We start from the raw sequence: 27,851 nt of genomic DNA on the forward strand, positions 1-27,851 counted from the left end.
GCGACGTGCTGCTGCTGCTGACACATCTTGATTGTGAGACAGAGGTTGCGTTGGAGGAGGAGGAGGGTGGTTTAGTGGAGGAAGCATACACCGCCGCAGATACCACCACCGAGCTGGGGCCCACAATTCTGGGGGTGGGTAGGACGTGAGCGGTCCCAGGCTCTGACTCTGTCCCAGTCTCCACTAAATTCACCCAATGTGCCGTCAGGGAGATATAGTGGCCCTGCCCGCCTGTGCTTGTCCACGTGTCCATTGTTAAGTGGACCTTGGCAGTAACCGCGTTGGTGAGGGCGCGTACAATGTTGCGGGAGACGTGGTCGTGCAGGGCTGGGACAGCACATCGGGAAAAGTAGTGGCGACTGGGAACTGAGTAGCGCGGGGCCGCCGCCGCCATCATATTTTTGAAAGACTCCGTTTCCACAACCCTATACGGCAGCATCTCCAGGCTGATAAATTTGGCGATGTGCACGTTTAATGCTTGAGCGTGCGGGTGCGTGGCGGCTTACTTGCGCTTGCGCTCAAACACTTGCGCTAGCGACGGCTGGACGGTGCGCTGACAGACATTGGTGGATGGGGCCAAGGGCAGCGGAGGTGAGGGTGTGGGTGCAGGCCAGGAGACGGTAGTGCCTGTGTCCTCAGAGGGGGGTTGGATCTCAGTGGCAGGTTGGGGCACAGGGGGAGAGGCAGCGGTGCAAACCGGAGGCGGTGAACGGCCTTCGTCCCACCTTGTGGGGTGCTTGGCCATCATATGTCTGCGCATGCTGGTGGTGGTGAGGCTGGTGGTGGTGGCTCCCCGGCTGATCTTGGCGCGACACAGGTTGCACACCACTGTTCGTTGGTCATTTGCACTCTCAGTGAAAAACTGCCAGACCTTTGAGCACCTCGGCCTCTGCAGGGTGGCATGGCACGAGGGGGCGCTTTGGGAAACAGTTGGTGAATTATTCGGTCTGGCCCTGCCTCTACCCCTGGACACCGCACTGCCTCTTGCAACCTGCCCTGCTGCTGCCATTGCCTCCCCCTCTGAAGACCTGTCCTCAGTAGGCGTAGCAAACCAGGTGGGGTCAGTCACCTCATTGTCCTGCTGCTCTTCCTCCGAATCCTCTGTGCGCTCCTCCCTCGGATTTACTGCCCTTACTACGACCTCACTGATAGACAACTGTGTCTCATCGTCATCGTCCTCCTCACCCACTGAAAGGTCTTGAGACAGTTGCCGGAAGTCCCCAGCCTCATCCCCCGGACCCCAGGAACATTCCAATAGTTGGGCATCAGTCACGATAAACTCCTCTGGTGGGAGAGGAACCACTGCTGCCCAATCTGAGCAGGGGCCCGAGAACAGTTCCTGGGAGTCTGCCCGCTCCTCAGAATGTGTCATTGTAATGGAGTGAGGAGGCTGGGAGGAAGGAGGAGCAGCAGCCAGAGGATTCTGAGTTGCAGCAGTGGACGGCGCAGAACTGTGGGTGGACGATAGATTGCTGGATGCACTTTCTGCCATCCACGACAGGACCTGCTCACACTGCTCATTTTCTAATAAAGGTCTACCGCGTGGACCCATTAATTGTGCGATGAATGTGGGGACGCCAGAAACGTGCCTCCCTCCTAATCCCGCAGCAGTCGGCTGTGATACACCTGGATCAGGAGCTCGGCCTGTGCCCACACCCTGACTTGGGCCTCCACGTCCTCGGCCACGTGCACGTCCTCTAGGCCTACCTCTACCCCTCAGCATGCTGTATTACCAGTAATGCAGAAGCAGAACACTGTAATTAAATGTGCCGCTTATTGGCCTGTGTTTGGAGACTGACTTCGCTTACGGAACGCCAGGAAAAATTTTTGCGCAAGCCTGCTGTAACACTTAGCTGGCTGCGTATGAATTTGGAGGACTACTACACCCAGCACAGACCCAGAACACTGAGGACAGTCACAGGCAGCCCAAATAGATTTTTTTCCCAAAATGTTTTTGCAAAGGCCCACTGCCTATATTCAATCAATATATCTCTTCTCTCTCTGCGTCACCACTTCTGGCCCTGGAGTATGTCAAAGAACTGCAGAGTGTTGCACTGTGGACTGCAATACAGCGGTGATTTAATAGCCCAGACAGAGCCAGGAAATAATTTTGCGCAAGCCTGCTGTAACACTTAGCTGGCTGCGTATGAATTTGGAGGACTACTACACCCAGCACAGACCCAGAACACTGAGGACAGTCACAGGCAGCCCAAATAGATTTTTTTCCCCAAATGTTTTTGCAAAGACCCACTGCCTATATTCAATCAATATGTCTTCTGTCCCTGCCTCACAATATATGTCTTCTGTCCCTGCCTCACCACTACTGGCCCTGCACTATATCTAATTACTTCAGGGCGCAATGCTCTGCACGGCCGATATACCAAAAAAAAAAAAAAGTGCAACACTGCAAAAAGCAGCCTCCACAGTACTGCACACGGTTAGATGTGGCCCTAAGAAGGACCGTTGGGGTTCTTGAAGCCTAAAATACTCCTAACACTCTCCCTATAGCAGCTCCACCAAGACAGCACTTTCCCTAAAGTATGTCAGAATAAATCTGTGCCGAGCCGCGGGAGGGGCCGATTTTTATACTCGGGTGACACCTGATCTCGCCAGCCACTCACTGCAGGGGGGTGGTATAGGGCTTGAACGTCGCAGGGGGAAGTTGTAATGCCTTCCCTGTCTTTCTATTGGCCAGAAAAGCGCGCTAACGTCTCGGAGAGGAAAGTGAAAGTAAACCGAACATCGCGTGGTACTCGTTACGAATAACGAGCATCTCGAACACGCTAATATTTGAACGAGCATCAAGCTCAGACGAGTAAGTTCGCTCATCTCTAGTCATTTCTCCATCGGCCATCCGGATGGACTCGGACAAGGTCAAGGCCATCACCGAATGGGTGCAACCCACCAACTTAAAGGCGTTACAATGCTTATTGAGGATCACAAACTTCTATCGGAGATTCATTAAGAATTTTACAATGGTGGCCAAACCCTTGACTGACTGGACCAAAAAGGGGGCTAGGGTTGATTCCTGATTACAGGAGGCTGTTAAGGCCTTCACACTTCTCAAGTGGGCTTTTTCCATAGCACCAGTTTTGGCTCAGCCGGATCTAGATCGCCTGTTCATCATTGAAGTGCTTGCCTCTGAGCATGGTGTGGGAGCAGTCCTCTCGCAGGAATCTTCTGGCCAACCAGGTCTCCAAACCTGTGTATTCTTTTCCAGGAAGTTCAATCAGGCGGAACACAACTATGATATTGGCAACAGGGAATTATTGGCCATAAAATGGGCATTTGATGAATCGAGACATTTCTTAGAGGGCACTCATAATACTATTACGGTCCTCATGGACCAAAAGAATTTGATTTGTCTGGAGTTCGCCAAGCTCCTGAACGCTCGTCAAGCAAGGTGGACATTGTTTTTTCATGTTTCAATTTTGTAGTCACATATGTGTCTGGGTCCAAGAATGTCAAAGCTGATACGTTGTCTCTCAGCTTCGGGGTTCCCGAGGTATAGGAGCCTCAGCCGGAGAGTATTCTGGGCCCCGGCGTGGTTGTTGCCGCTCTTACGTCTGGCACCTCTATTTTACTCCAGTCGGCTCAGCAGTCTGATTCCCAAGGCCTCCTGGAGGGGAGATGATTTTTTCCCCATACCTTGCAGCTCCTCATACTGGAGGAGGTTCATTTATTGGTTTTAGCAGGGCATCCATGTGTCTGAGGCACCCTGGAGCTCTGTGTCCATTTGTATTGGTGGCCACAAATGTCTCGGGATGTCAGGGAATTTATCAAGTCGTGCCCTTTTTGTGCTCGAGGGAAGAGTGTACGAGACGACCTGAGGGTCGAGTTTGTCCTCTCCCTGTTCCGGAGAGGCCATGTACCCATCTGTCGATGGATTTTATTACCGACCTGCCTGAGTCCCAGGGGTGCTTGGTCATCTGGGTGGTTGTCGATAGATTTTCCAAGATGGCGCATTTTTCTGCTCTAAAGAAGCTGCACTCCGTCTGCACCTGAGTTAGCCACCATATTTATCTAGGAGATTGTGCGCCTGCATGGAGTCCCTGAGGATATTGTTTCTGACCGGGGAGTCCAATTTGTTGCCTTGTTTTGGAGGGATTTTTGTAAGAATATCGGTATCTGGTTGTCATTTTCCTGTCTTTCACCCGGAGTCTAATGGGCAGATGGAACGTACGAACCAGGAATTCGTTCAGTACCTCAGAATGTATGTGAGTGATTGTCAGAGTCTCTGGGTCAATTATCTAGCATTGGCTGAATTTGCTATCAATAATCATACACATTCGGCGTCTGGCGTGTCTCCTTTCTTCTGTAATTCTGGATTTAATCCCAGGTTTGCGGTGTCCTTTACCTACTCCTCTAACAAGCCATCTGCAGACGCTCAGGTTCAGGACCTGCGAGAGGTGTGGGAGAAAGCGCATGCCAACTTGGAGCAGTCCAGGGATGCGGTGCTTAGGAGGAGTAGAGGTACACATACTGTGTCTAAACCTTTGTCTGTGGGCCAGTTGGTGTACTTGTCTTCCAAGAACCTGAAGTTAAAAGTGTCTTCGTTGAAGCTGGCTCCCCAATTTGGGGGCTCTTTTCCAGTAACTATTGACTAGTCCTATGGCATACGAGCTGGCACTACTGGACACGTGGAGAATCTACCGTGTTTTCCACAAATCTCTCCTCATGAGGTATGTACCTCCAGTGGTGCCCACCTGTGGTCCACCGACGCCCACCCTAACTCAGGGTGAAACGGAATACAAAGTGGATAAGGTCCTAGATTCTAGGAGAGTATGGGGTGCTCTCCAGTACCTTATTTCATTAAAGAATATGGTCCGGAGGAGCGGTTGTGAGTCTCAGCTAGAGACATTTTTGCCCCACGTTTCACAGGACTCATCCCCTTAAACCCCATTCCGGTTCTTGGGGGTCCGGAGGCTCCCCGTAATAGGGAGGGTACTGTTAGAGATGGGGTTATCACTAGGGGAGCCGGTTGGTGTGGGCTGCTCATCCTGGCATGGCTGGGGCCGGGCTGGCGGCTCTGTCCGGGGTTCCCCCACCCTGGTGGTTGGTCGCGGCGGCTGGCGGTGCATCCCGCATCCTACCCTGGCACGCCAATATGCTGGTCAGACGCGCAGTGCTTGGGTGGGTGCGTGCTGCTGGGAGGTGGCTTTATGACTCCCGCCAGTCATCATGTGACTTCTCCCCGCCCAGAGGGGCGGTCTGCATATAAACCCTGCTGGCCCAGACTCCAGTTGCCAGTGTGTTGTTCTGACTTGTCTGACTACACCCGCAATCATTGACCTGACTATAGTGTGTATGACCTCGGCTTGCATTTGACTCTGCTTTGGCTTCCTGTACCCGGAACGTGTCTTTTGGTTTGACCTCGGCTTGCATTTGACTCTGCTTCTGTTTTTGCCCTCCTGTTCTCCGATCATGACTTTTGGTTTGACCCTGCCTGTTTTCTTGACTACTCTCTGGTCGGCTCATAGTTTTCCTAGTCAGCTCAGGGTTCTCATCTGTCTCCCAGTCCCTCCTTCTTTGGGAACCTGACTCTAGTGCTGCGCAGGGACAATCGCTCAGTTGTCGCCCTGGGGCCTAGCCCAGGGGGGCAAGTAGGTAGGGACACGGGAGAGGGCGGGCATAGGGATCCCCTGTCCATCTGCTCCTGCCGGCCGTAACAACCTTCTCAAGAATTGACATGTGCCTAGTAGATTTTTTTCTTACTACCTATGACACAGAAGGCTTCCATTGGAACTGCCTCATGGTCAGACCATGCACCCATTTCACTTACACTGAGACAAACCACATAGCCCCCTTCTGCAAGAATCTTGCGTAACAATACATTCTTTATGAAACTTCCCTACTACCAAAAGAAAATATGGGACTCCTTACAAGAATACTTTTATTACAAAGATTCTTCAGAAATATTGTTTCACGCTTTGGAATGCTCACAAGTCGGTAGCGAGAGGTACCATGATACAACAAGTTCTATTTATAAAAAAAAAAGAAAAATAAAGTCTTAGAAGCTACTATGTGAACAATAAAAGAAATAGAACAGAAACTCCAAACAGATTCATCGGAATCACTTCATGCAGACCTAATGAAAAATAGGAACAAATTAAGGGAAGTTCTCCTAGCTGACCATGATAGACAACTCAGTTACATGAGAACAAAGTATTATGTGGCCATTAACAAGTTTAGCAGATTATTGGCAAACAAAATGGGGCATAAAAGAACGGTCAAAATCCCTTTCTTAATAGATCCCACCTCCAAAGCATAAAATGCATCACCCCCACAGAATAGCTGAAGCCTTTAAACATTATTAATCTAACCTATACAATTTCAAGGAAGATAATTCCACCCTCCTCCCTACAGACAAACAAATTGATAAATTTATCTCCTCAATCCATCTACCCTCTCTTAAAGGGGTTGTCCCGCGCCGAAACGGGTTTTTTTTTTTTTCAACCCCCCCCCCCGTTCGGCGCGAGACAACCCCGATGCAGGGAGGTAAAGAAAGCTCACCGGAGCGCTTACCTGAATCCCCGCGCTCCGGTGACTTCTCTACTCACCGCTGAAGATGGCCTCTTCCTCCGTGGACCGCAGGGCTTCTGTGCGGTCCACTGCCGATTCCAGCCTCCTGATTGGCTGGAATCGGCACGTGACGGGGCGGAGCTACACGGAGCTACACGGAGCCCCATAGAAGACTGCAGAAGACCCGGACTGCGCAAGCGCGGCTAATTTGGCCATCGGAGGGCGAAAATTAGTCGGCACCATGGAGACGAGGACGCCAGCAACGGAACAGGTAAGTATAAAACTTTTTATAACTTCTGCATGGCTCATAATTAATGCACAATGTACATTACAAAGTGCATTATTATGGCCATGCAGAAGTGTACAGACCCACTTGCTGCCTCGGGACAACCCCTTTAAGCAGGAACATCTAGATTTCCTAAATCTACCCATACTGAAACAGGAAATTTCAAAAATTATTAAAAACTCCGAAAGAGAAAGTCCCGGGGCCAGATGGGTTCTCGAACAAATATTACCAGCTATTTGACTCACAACTAATAGAATTTCTAAAATAATGAAAAAAGGAAAGATCCCAGAGGAGATGCTCCAGGCTATGGTGGCAGCAATTCCAAAACCAGACAAACCAACTACATCACCAGAGAACTTTAGGCCCATTTCACTGCTTAACAGTGACATAAAATTTTATGCCAAAACTCTTGCCAGGCAGCTTTTCCAAATTCTTCCATCCCTAGTATACATTGATCAAGTAGGATTTGTGCAAGGTAGGCAGACATTAGATGCTTTGAGAAGAACTCTGGCCTTATTACACAGAGCAGGAGAAAATTGAGCGCTTTCTCTGGTCCTTACCCTGGACGCAGAGAAGGCATTTGACAGAATTCATTGGGGCTATGCCTTTGCAACCATGCAAAAGCTTGGCTTTACAGGGCAAATACTTAGAGCAATTCAGGCCCTGTACTCGAGTCCATCTGCTACAGTATTAATCAATGGTGTGTTATCAAATCCTTTCCTGATCACAAACGGAACATGACAGGACTGCCCACCGTCCCCTTCATTGTTTATTCTGACAATGGAGCCCTATGCGGAGGTGAATATGAGCATACAGGGAATACTTATCTTTTTCTGACAACACAAAATAGGCCTCTTTGCGGATGACGTGGTTTTGACATTATCTCACCCTCTCAACTCATTAAGAGAAGTTAAACAATTAATAGAATCATTTTATTGCATCTCTTATAGATTACTCCACAAAATTTCAAATATTAGCACTAAATGTGCCCAAGCAATTAAAAGACCAAATAGAAAGAGTGTTTCCCTTTTCGTGGGAGGAGAAGAAGATTCCTAACTTGGGTATTAAACTACTACCACCGGGGAAAGAGTGAGAAGTTAACCTGTCTTTGCTTCACAAGGACATACAGAAAGAACTAGACCTCTTTGCCTTAACAGAGCTCTCAAGGCTGGGAAGAATAGTTCTATATAAAATGATGACCCTACCAAAAATCCTATATACCAAATGCTCTCTGACAATCCCACATGCAAAACGTAATCTCCAAGCATTACAAAGACAAATGTTATACTTAATATGGAACAAAAAAAAGACCTAGGGTAGGGTTCTCAGTATTGCACTCTCCAAAGCAGAGAGGAGGTTTGGGGGTTCCAAGTATCACAGCAAATTAGGCAAATTTGATTAAACAGTTGAGGCAGTGGTGCTTCCCAATGGAGGGCATTAGCTGTCCCTTAATAGAAAAGAACATGATACACAGAGGATCCCTTTGGAACCTACTATTAGCAGCATTGGCAGGCCTCCCCTCTCTCCCTCCAAGATGCGTGACCCTAAAGGCATCTGTGAATGTGTGGAAAAAGCTGATTCATGCCTCCAGTGTGTGTCAACTCAGAAAACAGATTTCCCTATCCATCGAGGTTTTACAATTTTTTGCAGAGTGGTTGGAGGTAGGGACCTGGGGAAAGAGAGGAATATCTTTGTTTTCAGACCTATTCCAAAACCGCAATATGAAATCTCTCAAAGCATTAGAGGAGCAGTATGGGCTAACCACAGGGGACTTCTTGAAATATTCCCAAATCAAGAGTATCCTAAAAGCTTGATCTCACAGGAAATTTCCTTGCCAGTATTTATGTATAAATTCCTATTCAGCTTACTATACTGCACTGCATAAGTTTTGCAGTGTACTATACTAGTGATCGAACCATCACATCTTCAGGTGCCCTAGAGCAGGGGTCCCCAACTCCAGTCCTCAGGGACCACCAACAGGTCATGTTTTCAGGATATCCTATGGTAAGAACACCTGTGGCAATGTCCGAGGCACTGACAATAATTGCATCACTTGTACAACACTGAGGAAATCCTGAAAACGTGACCTGTTGGCGGTCCCTGAGGACTGGAGTTGGGGAACACTGCCCTAGAGGGACCAAAAAAATGTGAAAATAAGTTGAAAAACTTTTATTACTGATGACCTTCCTCAGGATACATCATTAGTTGATTAGCAAAGATCTGCTGCTTGGGATCCCCACTGATCAGCTGATCACCCAACTTGCTGTCAGTGCAGCATCGCCAGACATTGTCATCGGGGTCAGAAGCCTTGTAGGCAGCTTTGCCCCCATTTATTTTGATGGGATTTAAGGCTGTCTATTACACTTTCAGTGATCATCGGGGATTCTGAGTGTCTGATTACCGCTGACCAACTATTGATGACCTATCCCCCGGATTAATCATTAATTGTAAAAGCCAGGAATACCCCTTTAAAGTTATCTTTAACAATAACATGGTTTCCGTACAAAACACCCTTTATTATGGACAAAAATAACAAAAGAAACATATTGAAGACAATGTTCAGAAGCGGCGCTCCAGTAGTGTATGACAATTACTATATAATCTTATAGGGAAATAAATAAATAAGCAGGATATTTATGGAAACCTCTCCTGCACATATTATTACGTCTATCTGGATGTGTGGGGTGCCACGGGTCCGGCACCCCCAAACAAGTAAGATCCCAAGTGTGATTTTGTTCAGTACAACGGAGCGCTGAGAGTTTTTACTTTTATAAGAAACATATTAGGTATTGCCATGTTTTAATGACCCATCCTATAAAAAGATTTTGTCCTTTATCTGATATGGTAAACAATGGGAAAAATTAAAAATAAATGCCAGAATTGCTATGTTTCATTTACATGCTTTCCAAAACACCCAAAAAAAAGTGATTAAAAGTTGCACCTACCCCAAAATGGTTCCAATGGAAAATACAACTCAACCCACAATAAACAAGACCTGCCACACCTCATTTGGTGAAAAGACTCACCAAGTTTATGCATCTGTCCTAAGCTCCTGAGAGGAACTGAAGAGCAACGATGAAAGCCAAAGGAGCACAGAATTCCAGGGAGCACTGCAGCCCCTTCATTTTAGTGATCAGGCCCAGGCCACCACTGAACAACACTCTTGCCATGCCAGAGTAACATGTCGAGAGTTTTTTAAAAAGTGCGGTTAGTCTTTAATATGTAAAATAGGCCAGTCACTAAGGGATACATACATTGTATAATTTATCAGACAAATGCAAGTTCAATCCCTTTTTTTATTCATTACAACAATGCTGTAAATATATTTTTTTAAAACACCGTTTACCCATGTTTTAACATAAACTAATCCAAATAGCAAACAAGTCCGATCTATTAAGCAATGTCAGAACTGCACTTTTTGGTCACTCTATCTCCAAGAGAAAATTTTATGAAAAGTGATCAAAAAGTCATATGTATCCCAAAATGGTACCTATAGAAAATACAGGTCATCCTGCAAAACTTCAGCCTTCATACAACCTCATCAATGGAAAAATAATAATTTATGGTGGCCTTTAAAAAAAAAAAAGATTTTTTTTCTTTTTAAAGCAATGCGTCCAAAAAAACTACTGATATTGGTATTGCCATAATCATACTGAGCAACAGAAAACAGCTAATATGTCATTTTTGCCTTACCATGCACACGATATAAGCATGACTCCCAAAAAAACTGTGGAATTGCATTTTTCCCCCTTTCACTACAATTAGACACTACCTACCACGTTACTGATCACAAGATGTCAAGCGCCAGCTGATCCTAATGCAGTGATTTCCAGTGTATGATATATTAAATAGTAGTACTGAAAAATACAACTTAGCCCAGAAGACCGAAGTCCTCATACAGAAATATCGATGTAAAAATAAGAAAATTATAATTTTTTTAAAATCCGGGAGGAAAAATAAAACTGCCTTGTTCCTCATGGGTTAATGAGGCATCAGATGGGTGAATATGTTGTGTAATATCATATCCATAGAGGAACAGAAATTCCAAGCAAACAGAATTATTCAGTATGTGAATTCTTTAGGTGCCAGTTTAACATCCATTGAAGATTCCACCGAATTGGATTTCCTTCTCTATCATACTGAGTTACTCAGAAACCAGGAAGAAGATTTTTGGATTGGACTTTACAAGAACGTGAAAGGTAGAGTATCAGAACATTCTCTATTTCATCAGAAAACACGTAATTCAGATCATTCTGTATTTCTGTCTTTTCCCTCACTCCTTTCCCTTGTGTTGTTTTTACTATTCTGCACAATGGACTAATGTGTCCTTTAATATCTAATTCATAAAGTCACTCTCCAGTGAAAACCATTAAAGGGACTCAATCATCAAAATTTTGCCCTCCAAACCGCTGCCAGCATTTGGTAGAGCAGTTACACACAGGTGGAGACATACCTTTGTTCCCCTTTATACACTCTTCACTTCTGAGGAAATGAAGCTTAAAGAGGTTGTGCCAAATTTTAAGGTTATCCCCTACATACCGGAGAGTGGATAACTTTGTGATGGATGAGGGCCTGACCACTATGACTCCCACCGATCCTAGGAACGGGGCTCTGGTTGGTCCCTGAGTGAATCGTGCAGGAGTATCACTGCTCCATTCACTTCAAAGACAGAATCAGAGATTGTCTTCTACTGGGTAATCTCTGGTGCTGTTTTAAAGCCTAAATGCCAGAGAAAATAGGGACAGGCTTAAGATCAGTGGACTGTCTGTTGGAACTAAGTCACGGCTCGAGGAGAGAGGCCTCCCTGGTAGATCCATTTCCTGCAGGTGGCTCTTCACCTCCGGGTCAGTTGGAATTGTATCATCCTCCAGTTGTTGCAACACCAGGAACACAGGTGTAGTCAGAGGAGTACGCCAGGTAAGTTCCTGGTTGCAGCTGTGGTGACATGGTGCCTCTCCAAAGCAATCTTGAGCCTCTATAATGCTGGTAAACTGACATCTTTATTTGAAAAGATGCTCGTTTGTCTGAACTCTCTCGGTGTGCTGGTGGTCTGGTGTCTGTGTAACCTGAAGACTACACTCGCCTCGCTCCTCTTTGAGGAGAAACTTCTTCCTTTTTTCAGTGTTTTCAGGGAGAGCCTTATTTTAGTACACTCTGCTTCTTGAACTTTCACATTCTCTCTTGGAGAGTTGAAACCACCCACATATATATAGCTTCTGGTTACCAAGTGACAAGGGAACGTGCACATAGTGCTAGGAGGTGGACAGCTTTATTCCAGGCAGAGCAAATATAACACATATTTTGAACAAGACATGCCTGTTACATCCCAGCCTATACCTCTCTACACTGTCATTGAAGTGAATGGAGCATGCCTGCATGACCTCTACTCCATTCACTTCAAGACCAAATGGGCCCCATTCTCAGGATTGGTGGCCGCCCCCGTAGTCAGACCTCTACCAATTATAAAGTTTTCCCTTTTGCTGTGGATAGAAAATAACTTAATAACTTGGCACAATCCCTTTAATCTAATATGCACATTAGCTGGCAGGTGCCAGGGGTGGTCCCAATACTAGCAAGTGCTATGGCTTTCCCTGCATAGTCCTGTCCAGTGCTTCTGCCTTTTCCCCTACGAGACAGCAATCAGCAGGTGTTCATGATGTTATAACTCTTAAAAATTTCACGCATGCGTCATTTGTTCTTAGGGTGGTGTATGCGCAATGCACTCCCTGCTGGGGACAGCTGGCTCTCAGACGTACTGTGCATATGCCAGGCTAGGACTGAGATTTTAGCCTAGGCATGAGCAAGATTTCAATGTTAAGGTTGATCATGTCAAGATTATTTAATGATTGTAGGGCTATGACTTGGAAAATAAGAAGCTGCTAGGCCACATTATACAGTGAGAATCAGAATACTTTTTCCAGTATTGGGACTGCCCTCAGAGCCCTTGCCAGCTAATATTCTGCACTCTGCTGTTTATTTGCATAGAAAAGCTCTGGAGCAGTGTGAACAAGTCTTTGTTGTTTGTACTCCACAGATACCCTTCTATGCAAGGAAACAGCAGAGCACAGCAGTAAATGGTGGCCGGGAGCTATTGTGCATGCGCTGCAGAGATCCCGGCCGCTCAGCACACGGAGCTAGAGGTGCCCAAGCACTGATCAGCTGTTTGTCGGGCTGGTGTGCTTGTGCTCTGTGCAGACGGCTCCATTCTCACTGCAATGGGGAAGGTTTGTATCACAGGTAAAGTTGACATTGAAGTGAATAGGAACTTGGTGTGTAATCCCACATCTGGCCACTGTAGTGGGAATGGAACTGTCTGTTTCCTGCAAAAATCAGCTCAGGGCATGAAGACACCAGCCTAGCAAACCACTGATCAGTGGATGGGGGTCCCAGGCAGCAGACCCCTGCTGATCTACTATTGATGGACAATCCTAAGAGTCAGCCATCAGTAGTTTACAACTGCATCCTGATGCATTGTATATTACAACATATAACATATCCTGAAATGGGCACTTTGTATTAAGTAGGATATTCTGTATTTGTGTTTCTAGATGAGTGGCTTTGGTTGGACAATACACCCGTGGACTTTGTAAACTGGAACAATGAGGCACCCGATAAAGATATGTCTTTAAACTGTTTGATGATGAATGCCAAAAAAGGAACATGGGATATCGCAAGTTGCTATTTATACAGAGGGTACATATGTAAGACATTAAAAAGTAAGTAAATATAAAACTATAACTTTTTTTAATTCTAGAGACACATTATTGTAAAGCTTATGTCTAAAGTAAGGATAAGAACAAATCACACAGGACATCAACACGTTTGGGAATTCCAAAAACTAAAAAAATCCTCCTGCGCTGTCTCAAACAATCAACCGGGTTTTGACAATTGCAATATTGTCTGAAAGGTTTATTTAAGTACAACGCGTTTCGTCGCATGCAAGCGACTTTATCAAGTACATAACAAAAAATGTATCACATTGCATCCTTATATAGTTACTTACATTTGTGATGTGGCATTCTTCTCTATGAAGTTCCGGGTAGGCGACGCTCACGTGACCTCCACGTCATGCGAGCGGCGTCAGTATGAAGGGTATGGGAGAAAGAAGTGAAAGCGAAACTACTTCCGGGAACAGAGGGAACATGTGACCTCGCGGTCACATGAGCGGTAGCGTTGTGTGTCACCCCGCCCATCGTGGTGACGTGCTTACGTTCAGTCACGGTGGGGGAATGTTTTGCCGGGACACTCCTCCTGGTATGCTCTATGGAGTGGCAGTGTGGGTTAGCGTGTTGACGTGGGCTGGCGTGATGACGTCACCGACGTGGTGACTCGGGATCACGTGATCCCATTACATAGGAAAACCAGGTCCTGCCGCGTTACCATGGAGACTAAGAAGACAATGAATGTTACTTACTATTTGTAATACCAGAATCAAATTTAAGCATTACAACAAATTACTATGATGAACTTGCATTAAGTCTCCTTTATATTCATGCGTGGATTGCTGGATTAATATGATAATAAATAAATAAATAACATAAAAACCATCTTGGTTTGTCCGCAGTATTTATAAGGAATAAAGTGCTTAGTGCTATCTATAAAGTGTGTGTGTATATATATATATATATATATATATATATATATATATATATATATATATATATATATATATATATATATATATATATATATATATATAATAGAGGGATATCCTTGCAAACTTCTGAGTTGAATGCCACATATAAGGAATAAAAATGATATATGTATACATACATGTGATGCTGAAGTACTTAGTAATTCAGATTTTTCATGTCTAATAGATATAATCATATAATTTAGTATAGTATAAATAAATGTGACAAATATAAAAAATATTTACTATCATAAAATGCAAGTGTTAATACAGACTAATACATTAATAAAACAATTAATAAAACGATATACATCATGGTATTCATAAAAAGACTACAACTAGATTTTCTCCAATACTTCATTGAGTCCATTGGGTACTAGTGTGTCCAATCTAAAAATCCAAAACATTTCTTTTTCGCGTAATTTTTGGATGGATTTACTATGTATTGATTCAAGTAGTGTTACTTTAAGGTGTTTGAAATCTCTGTTAGGCCTTAGTCAGACGGGCGGTTTTAGCCGCGATTTGCGCATGCGCATGCGTCCGGTGATTTTATAAAACCATTGCTTTGCAATGGTATCGGACACATGAGCGCTTTTTATGCGCTCGTCCGATAAATTATAGAACAAAAAATCGCAGATCGCACCTATCTGCGATCTGCGATTCCTGTTCTCTTCTCTATATGCGCTCAATGGGGTCGGCGGCAGCAGCGCCGACCCCATTGAGAACATATAGAAGACAAATCATTCTTCTCTGCCACAGCTGTAACAGCTGTGGCAGAGAAGAACGATGTTTGCCCATTGAATTCAATGGAGCGGCAATACAGCCGCTCCATTGAAAGCAATGGGCTGCCGGCGTGCGCGGGGTGAATTGTCGGGAAGTGGTTAAATATATAAACCCTTCCCTGCAATTGATCCTAAAATGTGTTAAAATAAAAAAAAATTGTATACTCACCTTTCCGCTGCAGCCGGAGTCCAGCCGCGGCCGCTGTCAGTTCTCCTGAACTGCTTCTCGGCACTATTCAGCCGGCGGGGCTTTAAAATCCCCGCCTGCTGAATGATCTGCCTCTGATTGGTCACAGCCCTAACCAATCAGAGGCTGAAAACACTCACACACCCATTCATGAATTGATGAATGGGTGAGTGACTGCTGCCTCTCAGCGCTGAGCCAATCAGGGGCAGGTCTGACTCACATCCATTCATGAATTCATGAATGGGTGTGAGTGAGGCATGCCTCTGATTGGCTCAGCGCTGAGCCAATCAGGGGGCAGGTCTGACTCACACCCCCTTCACACCCACTGCAGGACGGCCGCGCGGAGCTCCGGCTCTCGGCAGAAGGTGAGTATACAATTTTTTTTTATTTTAACACATTTTAGGATTAATTGCAGGGAAGGGCTTATATATTTAAGCCCTTACCGACAATTCATCCCGAGCTCGCCCGCAGCGCATTGCTTTAAATGGAGACAGCTCTATTGCCGTCTCCATTGAATGCAATGCGCTGGACAGCTCCGGCCCGTTTCTAATGAAACGCGGCTAGGAGCAGATTTTCGGGCGATTTGCGGGCGATTTGCGGATGCGCATCCGTCATGCGATCCGCAAATCGCGCGAAAAAACGCCCGTCTGACTAAGGCCTTATGATGATATAAAAAGTGGCGGGATACGCTGTGTTTTATAAAACCATTTTTTATATTGTTACGATATTTATTTATCCTTTCTCTTAAGGTATTTATGGTCCTCCCCACATATCTCTGTCCGCATGGGCATTCTAGTAGATAAATGACTGATTTAGTTTTGCATGTAAGGTGTTGTTTGATAATTAAAGGTGCTCCTTCTTTCACTTCCACTTCTTTCCGTTTATTTGTGATGTTCCAACAACATTTGCATTTCCTTTCTCCACGCTTAAATACCCCTGTCGTATTTTTGTTTATTTTATGTAGTTTTTTACTCATGTTTTTTTTCTTTTTTGGGACAGGACGGTGCTAAGAGATTTTTTAAAGTTTTACTTTTTCTGAACACACACATAGGATTATCCGGAATCTTGTCTTTCAAGAATGGGTCTTCTTTTAATACTGACCAATTATTATTTATGATTTTCTTGATGGTGCTGTACTGTCTACTGTATTTAGTGGTAAATGCTAATCTAAAATGATTTGTCTCTCCTTCTTTGTTGGCTTTTTGTTCTTCCTTGTTGTATTTTTCTTGTTCTCCTCCCCTTTCTTTTTCTTCTTCATTCTTCATGACTTTATGATATGCTGAATCGACCAGACTTTTTGGATAGCCTTTATTTCTTCTAAATTCTTCAATGTCTGTACAGTTCCTTTTTATCCTTTGTAGTTGCCCATATGGTATATTCAGCTTCCATTTTTTATAGTGGCAACTACGGAAGTCCAAGTAACTATTTGTGTCAACCGGCTTGAAATTAGTACAGGTTTTTATTTTTTGATCTTCTGACATCAGTTCCAAGTCTAGATATACTATTTTGTCTGGATTAATTGTGTATGTAAATCTGAATCCGAATTCATTCTTGGTGAGATTGTTGATGAATATTCTCAAATCATCTTCATTTCCTTCCCAAATGATCAACAGGTCATCTATATAGCGTCTATACATGATAATGTGTGGGTCAGAGAATCTGTGTTTCTCAAATGCACCCATTACGCAATTTGCAAAACTCGGGGCACGTATTGTACCCATTGCGGTACCCCTCGTTTGTCTGTAATAGTTGCCATTATATAAAAAGAAGTTATTTTTCAGAACAAATGATATGGCTTGTAATATAAAGTCTTTTTGTTTAATGGGCATGAGTAAATCTTCACTCATTTCATCAATGGCTTTGACCCTTTTTTCATGGTTGATGTTTGTATATAGGGACTCGACGTCCATCGTGCACCATAGATATGTGTCCTTCCAAGGTACTTCTTTAATGGTCTGTAGCAGGTGTCCCGAGTCCTTTGTATACGAAGGTAAATTTTTAACATATTTTTGGAGCTGCAAGTCTATATACTCTGACAGGCGGTTTGTAATTGCCTGCATTCCTGCTATTATTGGCCGTCCAGGAGGTTTGTTAACATCCTTGTGTATTTTTGGTATGTGATAGAAATACGGCATACCAATTGGCGTTTCTATTATATATTTAAACTCAGGTTTTGAAATGCAGTTACTAGAAAAAGCCTCTGTCATTAATTTGTGAAATTCCAGTTTAGTTTCATCCGTTGGGTCCTTTTTTATCTTTTCATAGTAACATTCATCACTTAATATTTTTGTGGATTCTTCGTGATACTGATCATAGTCCATGATGACTATGCCTCCCCCCTTGTTGGCATTTCTAATAACTATGCTATCTTCCTTTTTCAGCTGCTGAAGTGTGATTCTTTGTTGCCTTGTCAAGTTGTCACTCGTTAGTTGTGTTGTAGTTCCTCTTTCACACATACCTTTGAACTCTTTTAAAACCTTCTGGTAGAATAGTTCAATATATTCTCCTTTCGATTCGACGAGAAAAAATCTGCTCACTGGCTTGAGATTGGTAATAATGGGATCATCTAGTATGAAATCTCCTGTTTCTGCTTTGTTCATGGGTTTTGCTGTTCCCTTCAATTCTTGTATATGATAGTGTCTGTTCAAAGTTATATTTTCCTTATGAAGGAATTGAGGTCGACGAATAATTCGAATAAATTTGATGAGGTCATGGGGCTGAAGGAAAGACCTCTGGCTAAAACTTCCATCTCTTTCCTTTTTAATATATGCTTGGAGATGTTAAATAATCCGTTACTTCTTGCTTCTTCATAGGTTACCGTTTCTTCTGTTGTGAGTTGGCTTTTATTTTTATTGATGCTTCTGCCACCACTTTTGCCTCTCCTGTTTCTCCTCCTGGTCTTTTTGAGAATGTTGTCGTTCTGGTTGACACCTGTATTGGGTGACAGAATTGATTTATTCTTGAACGCACCGTTGGTGTGCCGTTTGTTTTCTGCGTTCGGATACTCCCTGCGTTTTGTGTTTTTGCCATTGTTGAAGTTGTCGGTATTGGTATATCCACCAAGGTGGGAAGATTCAGTAGTGTGTTCTTGGGGGGAGGGTGTCTTACCTGCTCAAGTTTTGGCTATTCTTTAACCTCATTGGCATACCTACCAAGCATACCGTCTGAGACAGTTTTCAAAGTAAGACAAATATAAAACACAGGTTTATTTACTCTTTAGTATATGTAAGTAAAATAGTTAATTAACATATAGGCATTGAGATCACATGGGTAACAAAGATAAGCATCAATACGTCACCGGATATTGTAGCATCACTCCGCAATCAGGGGATCTCCAGGTACGATTTATAGGAGGAATCCGGTTAGTACGCCGATACGTCTATCGACCACAACAAAACGAGTCCCCACCCCTCCCTGAAGATCACCCTTATTTATGCTGTTCTTACATTACGTGGCATATCTGCTTCTGCGCAGTTATGGGTATATACGTCATTCTAATATGGCTATTCAGGTTCTAGACATGCGTAATAGATGATTGGCAACAAAATATATTGAATATTTTGTCCATGAAGTTATCGACATCTGTGTTGTATTATGAGTCATTCTTGCTGTATCATACCATATATGTCGAAAATATTCTGCTTTTGAACAAATGTTAGCAGAATATTCAGACGGGTCATTAGTTCATTGAAGTTCTGGTTAACTCATACGGCAACTAGTTATTTGATTACCTTCCTCTGACACAATCATCCAGTTCAATCGTATCCCATACGTATCACAATCGGTCCTTAATCATTCACTATTTGCCGTATGATACCATTAAAACTTTTGGTTTTCTACAGAATACCTTATATGCCATGAAACAATTCCATAGCGATAAAAGTATTACAACTATGGCCAATACCAAAACAGGATGTATTAGCCAATTAAGAGTGGTTTGTGCAGATGATGAATAACCCATAAAGATGTCATACCAATGGTGTGACGTGGCATCAGCAATAGCCGATCCCATCTTTACAATTTTGCCAGCTATTACAGTAGTACTTACAATATGCGTTGCCAAAGATCTATTAAGCAATTTAATATGTTGCTGTACTTCTTCTGTGTCTTCTAACAACTTTTTGAATTTGGTCAAATTTAGATCCCAATTTGACACATTTAAAGGCAGTGGTTGCCAATTGACAGCCACTGTCTTGTCTTGTTCAGGTAATAACACAAAGGTCTCATTTTCCCAAACAAGTGCAGATACGTTTCGCAAGCATCCTGAAAATGGGACAACCATCCCAGGTACAACAGGATGATTACTTGCCAAACATACCTCCTGTGGGGCTATTTCAACCATCATCTTAAAAGTGAGTGGCAGCACAGTCCATTCACATACATTGATCGTATTTTGTAATAAGCATGGTTCATAAACAGCCGATTGGACCTTGCATATGGTCCCTTCTAATGTATCATCACACAATGATAAATCATGAGTTCTATTTTGGTCATCAATATAAATCCCGTTAAATCTAGGTACCCAGAAATGCATATCTTCTGGAACACCTATAAGTAAGGGGAGAACTACAAACTTACACATCACATTCTTTTTAGTAACATTGTATATGAATATGGTCCCTTTACATAATATATCATTGCAAACCATTTTCTGCGCCTCCAACTGTATCCAATCAGTCTCAGTTATAGTCTGATTGAACACGGTCCTCCACACCTGCTCATTGCCAGTCATGAGCATAGTTTGAAGTGTGTTCTTTTGTTGTTGCTGATAAATGGTCTGCAAGGTACATATTGACCAATTAACATAGTTAGATATGTTAGAATTTATTTCATATGAAAACCTATTAGATGCATCTTGCAAATCAAGCATTATTGTGTCCACATCCGTTTGCATACTAAAGGGCTGCCATATAGTGGGCATCCAGTTAGCCTGCAATGTGAGCACATCTTTAATACCACTTCCCGCATTATGCATTCGATTAGCTAAAGTCTCTATATCAAAACCATTAATAGTCCCAGAAAGCGCTCCGTAGCCTCCGAGTAAGGTATCATACCAAGCTCGACGGGAACGCTTGGTAGGACAAGTCCTTGAGGGTGGAAACTGCACGGAGGCTTGTATAACAGTCTTTTGAGCATCTCGTCCCACCAGGCGACAGGTGGATGGAACCCTTTTTATATGTCCAGGATCTATTTTAGAAGCATTAATGTTCACGAATACCAGGAACTGGCCCCACATGGCCCGATTCTCGATCTCCGTTGCATTCCCACACGTAATTACTTCTGTCTCATTTAAGGGAAATGAAAACTGCACTCCCGTATTTGTACAATTCTGAACATATTGTATCACCAGGGAGTAATTGAGATATGGCAACTCTTTTGGTCTCTGACAGCAGGACACTTTCACAAGTGACGTAATGTTTATTTGTCCCGTTGCCTTATGCAGTGCATATGAAGGACGGTAAGTCGAACTTATATGCGATAATGGATTTCCACTCCAGATAGTCCCATCAAAGGTAATATTCACGATATAACATTTCTGGTTGGCTTCACAAGTGAAGTTGTCTTGCTTCCTGGTTCGGGTTGAATTCCTCCAGCCCCACGAATAATCATTCCTTCCGGTGTCATTGACGCGGATCCCTGGCGTCCACGCATCACCTACTGCGAACACCGAACACATGACGCCAAGGATTCCAAAAATGATTATGTGATTCTAGAGAAGGCAAGGAAACAAGCATTATTCCCGCAAATAGCACTTTTCTTGTGGGACATATTCCCATTTCTCTACTCCGGGTCGCATAATAAGCAAAGTTCGATCTTTCCCCACAGCAATAACCTCTGCCGGGGAGGGCGGTCCTTGGTGATTCTGAACCCATATTTTGGCCCCTACATTAGTAACATCAGTTGAGCCAAAACCTTTATCTCCTCTTACAGTAAGTTCAGTGGGGGCCACCCCTTCTTCCATTTGTGTCAGATACACTGGTATTAATAGCAGCTGTGCCATGCGCTCCTTTTTCCCTATTATCAGAGGATCTGTTCCTAAATTTATCATGATTACTTTAATTTCCCCCTGATAATCTGCATCTATGACTCCCCCTAGGACTACTGCACTTCTCAGAGCAAAACTTGATCTAGTAGCTATCTGCCCGAAGTGATTCTCCGGGATCTTGCATCCTAGCCCTGTGGGAATAGTACTCACCTTTCCTGGGGCTATCACCACCGTATCAAGAGCGTATAGATCCAACCCTGCAGCGGCAGGAGTGGCTCTATAAGGTGCCTGCGCATCTGGATTAATTTTCCAGTACAAGATTGTCTCTACCTTAGCTACATCTATACTGAGATTGGGTGTTAGCATGCGCATTAAGGGTGTCATAGAATCAGTGATGGGCCTGTTGTTGATAATCTGTAAAGCAGAAGTCAGATTATCTCTCCATTGACCATATTTGTCGGTCTCAGTGAGCTTCTTCAGGGTAGATTTTAATAACCCATTCATTCGTTCCACCAAGCCCGCGGCCTGTGGATAGTAGGGCATATGATATACCCATTCTATGTTGTTTTTACTGGCATACTCTTTTACCTGATTTCCGGTAAAATGTGAACCATTGTCTGTCTGGATCTGCAGGGGAGTCCCATAATACTGGGTAATAACTTCCAGAGTACGTAAAGTACTCCATTGTGTTGCTGTTTTACACGGGAATCCCACCATCAGACCTGAGAATGTATCTACTGCTGTACAAATATACTTACATCCTCTGCTCTCAGGGAGGGGCCCTACAAAATCCATCTGCCAAATCTGCGCTGGCAACTGGCCTCTCCCTATGTGTCCCATTACTGTATGAGGCACTTCTCGTTTTTGAACATGTTGACATACTGGACATTGCGCGATTACTTGTTTGATCATGTCTACTGTCAATGGGATACCTCTTTCTTGTGCCCACCTGTAAGTGGCCTTCTCTCCCAAGTGTCCACTTTTTTGGTGAGCCCAAACAGCTGTACCTTGAAGCCATGCTTCCTTTTCCTTGTCAGGTTCTTGTACGGCAACAGAAATCGATGCTGCCGCATCTGCTTGAGAATTAAATAAACGTTCCAATGAGTCAAGAGGGACATGAGCATCAACATGAAACACAGTACTTTTGGTACTCCTAATGAATTCCTCTATGTCTTGCCAAAGCTCTTTCCCCCACAATTCCTTACCATGAATGTTCCAGTCGTTCTTCTTCCATCCCATGATCCAAGTGGCCAAACCATTGGCAACTGACCATGAGTCCGTATACAAATGACATTCTTGCCCTTGTTCCTGCTTCAGAGCTAAGAATACTGCACAAAGTTCTGCATATTGACTACTCTTACCTTCTCCTTCCATGACCAACGTCTTGTCTAATTTTGGATTAAAGGCTACACTTTTCCATCTACGTCTTCCACTGATATACTTGGCCGAACCATCCGTGAACCAAGCATGCTCTTTTTGGGAGTCTGTCAACTCAGAGTAAGGTATTCCCATCTTTACTGGGGATTCCTCCATTTGCGCTACTGGTGTAACCTGACCATCTGGAGGGATATCAGCTATCTTTTCATGCAGGGCAGCTATCCCCCCTTCACCTTTTTTCGCTCTTTCCGAGATGTACCATTTCCACTTAATGATACTCTGCTCCTGGGCATGTCCTATCCGATTGGACTTTGGATTAGATAATACCCAACTCATGATGGGTATTTGCGGCCTTAGAAGGACTATGTGTCCTGTCGTCAATTGTTCAGTATCCACCAGGGCCCAATAACATGCCAACAGCTGTTGCTCCAGTGGAGTGTATTTTTCTCCTGCATCTGGTAATTTCCGATTCCAGAAGCCTAGTGGCGCTCTTTTGCCCCCTTGCTTCTGCCACAATGACCAGTTTGCATACATATGCTGAACTGATACATGAAGTTCTATCTCACCATCTTGTAAAGGCCATAAATCTACAGCCTGTTGTATGGCTTATTTTACTGCCTCAAATGCAACCTGTTGCTCTTCTCCCCACGTGAACTCGTACTTCTTGCGAGTCACCTTGTAAAGAGGAGCAAGAAGCTGCCCCAGATGCGGAATGTGTTGTCTCCAGAATCCAAACAATCCTATGTAGGATTGTGTTTCCTTCTTGTCTTTCGGAGTGGGAAAATTTAAGATTTTCTGCCTTGCCTTAGGGAGAATCTCCCTATGGCCCTTATTCCATTGAATTCCTAAGAATTTCACCGTCTGAGAGGGGCCCTGCACCTTGCTATCATTTATTTCCCATCCTTTTTCTCGCAGATGATGTAACAATCTGTCCAATTGTTTCTTTACAGATTGTTCATCCGGTCCCTGAATCATTATATGATCGATATAATGTGAAAACTGCATTTGTGATGGTAAATCAAACTCATCCAAATGTTCTGCCACCGTCCGGTGACAGATGGTTGGACTATGTATCCAACCTTGTGGCAATCGAGTGAACGTATATTGACGTCCTTGCCACGTAAAGGCAAACTGATCTTGTGCCTTTTCTTCTATTGGAATTGTGAAGAACGCTTGTGCGATATCAATCACAGCGTACCATTGTCCACTGTGACTTTGGATCTGCTCCACAATTGTAATGGTGTCTGGGACAGCTGCCGTCAAGGGAGGTGTTTGTTTATTCAACTCCCTGTAATCGACAGTCATCCTCCAAGACCCATCACTCTTCTTCACAGGCCATACCGGATTGTTCCATGCTGTGGTTGCAGGCCTCACAACCCCAGCATCGACCAAATCCTTAATGGTTTCTCCTATTTCCTTGTGACCTCCAGGAATTCTGTATTGCTTCATAGCAACCAGTTTTCCTGCAGGAGGGATGTGTACGGGTGGCATTTTGACCTTTCCCACCGTAACTGGACAAGCTTTTATCCCTATTTTCCTTACGCCAAAGGCAAACTTACCATCTTCGAGGTGTAGTGTCAATCCTTTCAGAATATCTATGCCAATGATATATTCCGGAATAGGTACTACTAACACCGTGTATTTACGTAAGGGCAAATTGCCCAGTTTCAAAGTTACCTGTGTCTGTACTCCCTCAGTAACTTTTCCTCCCAATCCTGAAATATTAACTTTTGGACCTTTAAACTTTTTGGGATTTCCATAAATCAGAGTAGCCTCCGCCCCTGTATCTACTAAAGCTGGGACCCTTTGGACATTACCCCCTTTCCAATGTATGGCTAGCGGGACGTAGGGTCTGTCATCCCGCCTAACCCAGACAGGGGCTTGGCTTGCTACCTATGCGGAATCAGAATCTGATTCCTCCAGGAGCGGAGCAGATGGCTTCAAATGGTCCTGCACTTGGGTAGCTACCATTGCAGCCATCTCCTTCCATGGATAGATCTTTTGAAAGTCCTCCCATTCTAATTTCTTAGGTTCTAAATTAGTGACCTGCTTCTCTCTCTTTTTAGAAGCTTTTGGGGCCACTGAATCTTCCCTTTTATCCACCTTTTTGTTGGATAATACCTTCTGTTTATAAAGACGCCACAAATCACCTGTATCTTTTCCATCAATGGCGTCCTTGGAGACTCCAGCTTTCAGGAGAGCCTGAAACATATCTCTACGAGATACCCTTGGCACTCCTGAATCACCAGTCCCCTGGGAACTAGGATTCCTAGACCTATCACGATCTGTTCGCTTTTCCTCTCTATCCCAGTTTCCCATATCTTGCAATTCCCGCATTCTAGCCACGACCGCAGACATTGGCTCATTAGTCATGGATAGAAGTAGGGTCATCATCACGGCTTTATAAGCCGGAGGTGCAGTCTTAATTAAACGATTTCTAACTCCTGCTGTCAGCCGAGTCTCCAAATAATCTTCCATATGCTCGATGATAATTAATGAGACCCTCATAGCTTCCTCCTTCAACCTTTCAATGCCATCCCTGATAGTGTACCAAGGTTTGTCATTGATTGGAATGTCTGCCTCTGTTGGGAATTTATTAAGAAACCCATTGGTTACTATATTAAACAGGGAAATAGCACTTTCTCCTTGATGATTAGGAAAATATTCTCTAAAATTTCTACTGATTACTGGATCTCTAGTTAGAGTAACAAATCTCATTGCATCTTTTGGATCCAACATTACCCCAGTCGCCCCGTGCTCAAATAGACGGACCAACCATGGTATGTCAGATTCCCCAGGCCTTTGCCTAAATCTACTCAGTATATCATCAACTTCTGACTGAGAAAAATCCTCTAGGGTAAGCCTGGTGCGCCTATGTGGCACCAATTCTTCTTGCACCAACAGTCTCCCATCGGCATCGTACATATAGTTTCCCTGATCGTCATACCTGGGCAACCTTTGCCCATCATGACCTACGATAGGCTGGGTATCGGGTCCATATTCAGTAGTTTCCTTCCTTCTGCTAATGGGCTGGGCACGTTTTAAAGCAGGTGGATCAATTATTGGATTGGGTGGGTCTTCCCAATCCCCCTTATGCCAGTCCTCCTCCCCCGAAGAAGATGAGGAATCCCATAAGTCTCCATCCCACTTATCTGGGTCCCAGTTCACAGAAGCAGAAGCTATAGCTCTCGATACCTTTCGCTTATCAACTTTACCTTTACGTTTCTTATATTTATTCTGAGCAACTTTTACAACAGCCTTTTCTGCAATATTCTGATAATGTTCTATTTTTTCCTTTATCAGCCTTTGGTTACATTCCAACACCACTCTCTTTCCTTCAGATTCTGCTAACTTTTGTTCTGCCTGATTAAGTTTTCTTATTAGTTGGGACTTCTTTTTATGGATATTCCTATAGGCTGAGGCCAATACCCAATTTCTCCTACCCAACTGAACTGCATCACCTGCCTTGGCAGGGGTCTCCTCGAGTACCTTAACAACATCGAGGGGCTCTGAATCTTTTAGCTTACTATCCCATGATTCTGCAAGCCCACTATGCATCAACTCCTGAGCTAATATATCATAGGGACCCTCGGACCAGCCGGGGATGTCTACTTTCTGAACGATTTTAGTTTTATCTTTCTTGGTTCTTTTTCTAAACATATTGTTGTCTTATTGGCAAAATGCCAATTGGTGAAACTTTTTGCGCAGAGTTCCCCCTTACAGAACTCACAAAATTTTGGCAACTTGCCAATTGGTGAAACTTTGCACAGAGGTCCCCTTTACTGCGAGACACCGCCCTGCAAATTGGCACCAATTTCCCAAGTCCTGTCTCAAAGTTACAGAACTCCGAAAATTTTGGCAACGTGCCAATTTGGTGAAATTTTGCACAGAGGTCCCCCTTACGGCGAGGCACCACCCTGCAAACTGGCACCAATTTCCCAAGTCCTGTCTCAAAGTTACAGAACTCCGAAAGTTTTGGCAACGTGCCAATTTGGTGAAACTCTGCACAGAGTTCCCCTTTACAAAATTTTGGCAACGTGCCAATCTGGTGAAACTTTGCACAGAGGTCCCCCTTACGGCGAGGCACCACCCTGCAAACTGGCACCGATTTCCCGAGTCCTGTCTCAAAGTTACAGAACTCCGAAAATTTTGGCAACGTGCCAATTGGTGAAATTTTGCACAAAGGTCCCGCTTATTGCTAGACACAACCGTGCAAACTGGCACCAATCTCCCAAGTCCTGTCTCAAAGTTACAGAACTTATAAAATTTTGGCAGTATGCCAATGGGTTCAACAGGGACTACTTACTGCGACTATCAATTTGTATTTACTATTATTACTCTATCACCTATCAAAGCAAAGTTATAACCATTTGAACCCCTTGGCAATGGGCCAAAAATCTAATATGGCGACAGCAACCCCCCCGTGCACTGAGAAGCACTGTCACAATACCAAATTATACAGTAATATAACCTTACCAAAGACAACAATATCCTGCCGACTACGCCAATTTATGTCTTACCTGCTCAAGTTTTGGCTATTCTTTAACCTCATTGGCATACCTACCAAGCATACCGTCTGAGACAGTTTTCAAAGTAAGACAAATATAAAACACAGGTTTATTTACTCTTTAGTATATGTAAGTAAAATAGTTAATTAACATATAGGCATTGAGATCACATGGGTAACAAAGATAAGCATCAATACGTCACCGGATATTGTAGCATCACTCCGCAATCGGGGGATCTCCAGGTACGATTTATAGGAGGAATCCGGTTAGTACGCCGATACGTCTATCGACCACAACAAAACGAGTCCCCACCCCTCCCTGAAGATCACCCTTATTTATGCTGTTCTTACATTACGTGGCATATCTGCTTCTGCGCAGTTATGGGTATATACGTCATTCTAATATGGCTATTCAGGTTCTAGACATGCGTAATAGATGATTGGCAACAAAATATATTGAATATTTTGTCCATGAAGTTATCGACATCTGTGTTGTATTATGAGTCATTCTTGCTGTATCATACCATATATGTCGAAAATATTCTGCTTTTGAACAAATGTTAGCAGAATA

At 43.9% G+C, this 27,851-nt stretch overlaps 2 protein-coding genes across 3 annotated transcripts in view; one reads left to right on the plus strand and one right to left on the minus strand.

Moving 5' to 3' along the window:
• LOC136586617 (macrophage mannose receptor 1-like) overlaps positions 1-27,851 on the plus strand; it is a 300,895-nt gene that overhangs the window by 224,593 nt on the left and 48,451 nt on the right. The window contains exons 26-27 of the mRNA XM_066584760.1: positions 10,891-11,007; positions 13,357-13,524. Coding sequence (XP_066440857.1) covers positions 10,891-11,007; positions 13,357-13,524 — 285 coding nt within the window. The remainder of the gene's footprint in view (positions 1-10,890; positions 11,008-13,356; positions 13,525-27,851) is intronic.
• On the minus strand, positions 19,024-27,531 carry LOC136586618 (uncharacterized). 2 transcript variants are annotated; one of them, XM_066584762.1, is made up of 3 exons: positions 27,484-27,531; positions 22,346-22,469; positions 19,024-21,120 (listed from the first exon to the last, which is right to left on the minus strand). In XM_066584762.1, the coding sequence occupies exons 2-3, from the start codon at positions 22,412-22,414 to the stop codon at positions 19,210-19,212; spliced, it is 1,980 nt and encodes a 659-aa protein (XP_066440859.1). In that variant the 5' UTR covers positions 22,415-22,469; positions 27,484-27,531; the 3' UTR covers positions 19,024-19,209. The 2 variants fall into 2 exon arrangements, with proteins under 2 accessions (XP_066440859.1, XP_066440858.1); XM_066584761.1 differs by lacking the exon at positions 27,484-27,531 and having other exon boundaries at positions 22,346-22,885.

This window comes from Eleutherodactylus coqui, chromosome 12 (genome assembly GCF_035609145.1).
Source record: "Eleutherodactylus coqui strain aEleCoq1 chromosome 12, aEleCoq1.hap1, whole genome shotgun sequence".
NCBI classification, from domain to species: Eukaryota; Metazoa; Chordata; class Amphibia; order Anura; family Eleutherodactylidae; genus Eleutherodactylus; species Eleutherodactylus coqui.